Raw genomic sequence first — 2,600 nt, 5'->3', positions numbered from 1 at the left:
AGATTACGAAATTCATCAACATCTGTAAGCTTTGTCAAAAAGCTAAGTACGAAAGACATCCATATAAACAAAAGTTTAAACTGACTGCAACTCCTAAAAGACCGTTGGAAATTGTTCACATGGATATTTTTATCATACACAACAAACATTACCTAACACTTTGTGACAAGTTTTCCAGACTTACCATGGAATTTCCCGTAAAATCACGGAACACCGTACATATTCTCAAGGCAATAACACACTTCTTCTCTACTTTAGGAAAGCCCTCTCTATTAGTCATGGATCAAGAAGCATCGTTCACCTCCACAACCCTGAAAGAGTTCCTTGAAGAAAACAACGTAGAATACCACCACACAAGCGTTGGACAATCTTCCTCGAACGGAACCGTGGAAATTGTCCATAGAACGCTAAGGGAACTCCACAACATTTTGTCAATTAAAGAATCCACGAAAGATCTAGCCGAAACAACAAAAATAAATCTTGCCGCTTCAATTTACAACGATTCTATTCATTCTCAGACAAAATTGACACCAAAGGAATTATTTTTTGGCGTAAGAAACGAGGACCCAATCCCAGAGGATCTTAACGAAAGGATCGAGCAGAAGGAAGCTCTATTCAGAGTGTACGCGGCCAGACAAAAAGAGGACAAAATCAAATTCTTGGACAAAGTCAACAAAAATAGGGAAGACCCCGACCATTTCCTTGATAATGAAACGATTTATGAGCGCAAAAGAAACAATCTCAAGCACCAGGAGAGGTATAGGGAAAACAAAGTCTCAGAAAACAAGGAGACTACCGTCATCGATACAAGCCACAGAAAAATTCACAAATCAAAACTCAAACGAAAAAGAAAGCTTAACTAAAGTATTAATAAACCATTTTTTTTTTCTTCATTTCTTTCTAGCATATTTCACACGGGAAATGATGTCACCCATTGGTCTAACCATCATGCTAACATGCTTAGGCATCCCTTTATCATGTTTTCTTATTCCTAACCCTACACAACGCTTAGAAATAACAGACCTTAGCAACCATCCAGGTTTATTCGCTTTGAAAATGGGTAAAGTTTTCATTAGAGAAGGTTATCATACTTTGATACATGAATTCAAACTTTCTGCTTTTCAAATAGTTTTAAATCAATACGAGTTAATCATTAATGAGCTAGAACAAAATCCACAAACCGTAGAAATTACTCAACTTTTGAGACAGAAACTTAGACAAGCTAGCGTAGTTTTTCAGAATTTAATCCCAAGACAGAAACACAAGCGTAGCATTGAAATTCTAGGGTCAATAGTTAAATCCATCACAGGTAACCTTGATAGTCAGGATTTCAAAACCCTGAGTAACCAAATTGATACATTGAAAAATTCAAACAACGTTTTAATCACGGAAAATAACGAACAGATTAAAATTAACGAACTTTTTGAAAAACGATTGAATAACTTGACCAAACAAGCATATATACAAGCATCAGAAATAAACAGGTTCATTAAACAAGCTAGGCTAAATCTAGATAGGGCAATAGACTGGCAACACATGCTGCATCTTCAAAACATCATCTTTAACATGTATAACGTTCGCTATCAACTTGATATCATCTTTGAGTCCATCCAACTTTCTAAGCTAGGCGTGATATCGAAAGCATTTCTATATCCTACCGAACTCGAATTCGCCATACATCTCTTAACAGCAGACGGAATCGAAGTCAACAGCTATGATCAAGCTTACGAATACTTGGAACCATCTGCCTTCCATAATGGTTCATCTATTATCCTCTTGGTAAAAATCCCAAAATTTAAAATCGGAAATTATCAATTAATCCGACTTGAAACAATTCCAATTGATGGAAAAGTCATCCAGATAAACGGAACGTACGCCATAACCAGCGAGACTGAATCATTTCTGACAAATGAGAAATGTACTCACGTCGAAGACAACCTTTTATGCAACAGTCAGTATCTGGTTAACGTTACAGAGAACGAATGTTACCACAAGATATTGCGAGGAAACCCAGGCAGATGCCCATTTATCAGCACCAGCCTCAAATCACCAGAAATAAAGCCCTTGGAAAACAATGGGATCTTACTAAAGAACATAATCAAACCACTTACTCTTCAAAACAGTTGCGGTTACGGACCAAAAAACCTAACAGGATCATTCTACATAACATTTTTTAATTCCAAGCTGGATGTTATACCACTTCACTTCGTTGAAGTCAACAGATCATCAACACAAATGGACCCGTTGAGGAGATGCAACAATTACAAATAATCGGCATAGAATCAGCCTTCTGGAAACTACAAATCAGCAAAATAGTTCAATTAACATTGGAAGCATAATCATCATATCTATGATCATTATTTCTATTTTCATTTACATAACCAGAGAAGTACGAGGCATCCGAGACTTCATTCGCATCCAAACACCTGGCTCTTCATGAAAAGTTGACCCGAGACGGCTCAATCTTAGGCGGGGGAAGTTATGGACATTATTGGATATCGACTACAACAATACCGGATGCGCCATCCCTGACGCATCAAATCAAGTTTGGATATTATGGATATCAACGACTATAGCACCGGATGCGCTATTCATGATGC

At 37.3% G+C, this 2,600-nt stretch overlaps 1 protein-coding gene across 1 annotated transcript; it reads left to right on the top strand.

The window, feature by feature from the left end:
• The first annotated feature begins 924 nt into the window (after positions 1-924).
• LOC134206585 (uncharacterized) lies at positions 925-2,271 on the top strand. The gene has a single exon (XM_062682309.1). The coding sequence runs from the start codon at positions 925-927 to the stop codon at positions 2,269-2,271; it is 1,347 nt and encodes a 448-aa protein (XP_062538293.1).
• The last annotated feature ends 329 nt before the right edge of the window (positions 2,272-2,600 follow it).

This window comes from Armigeres subalbatus, chromosome 1 (genome assembly GCF_024139115.2).
Source record: "Armigeres subalbatus isolate Guangzhou_Male chromosome 1, GZ_Asu_2, whole genome shotgun sequence".
Classification (NCBI taxonomy): Eukaryota; Metazoa; Arthropoda; class Insecta; order Diptera; family Culicidae; genus Armigeres; species Armigeres subalbatus.
This window is presented reverse-complemented; position numbering and strand designations above follow the sequence as displayed.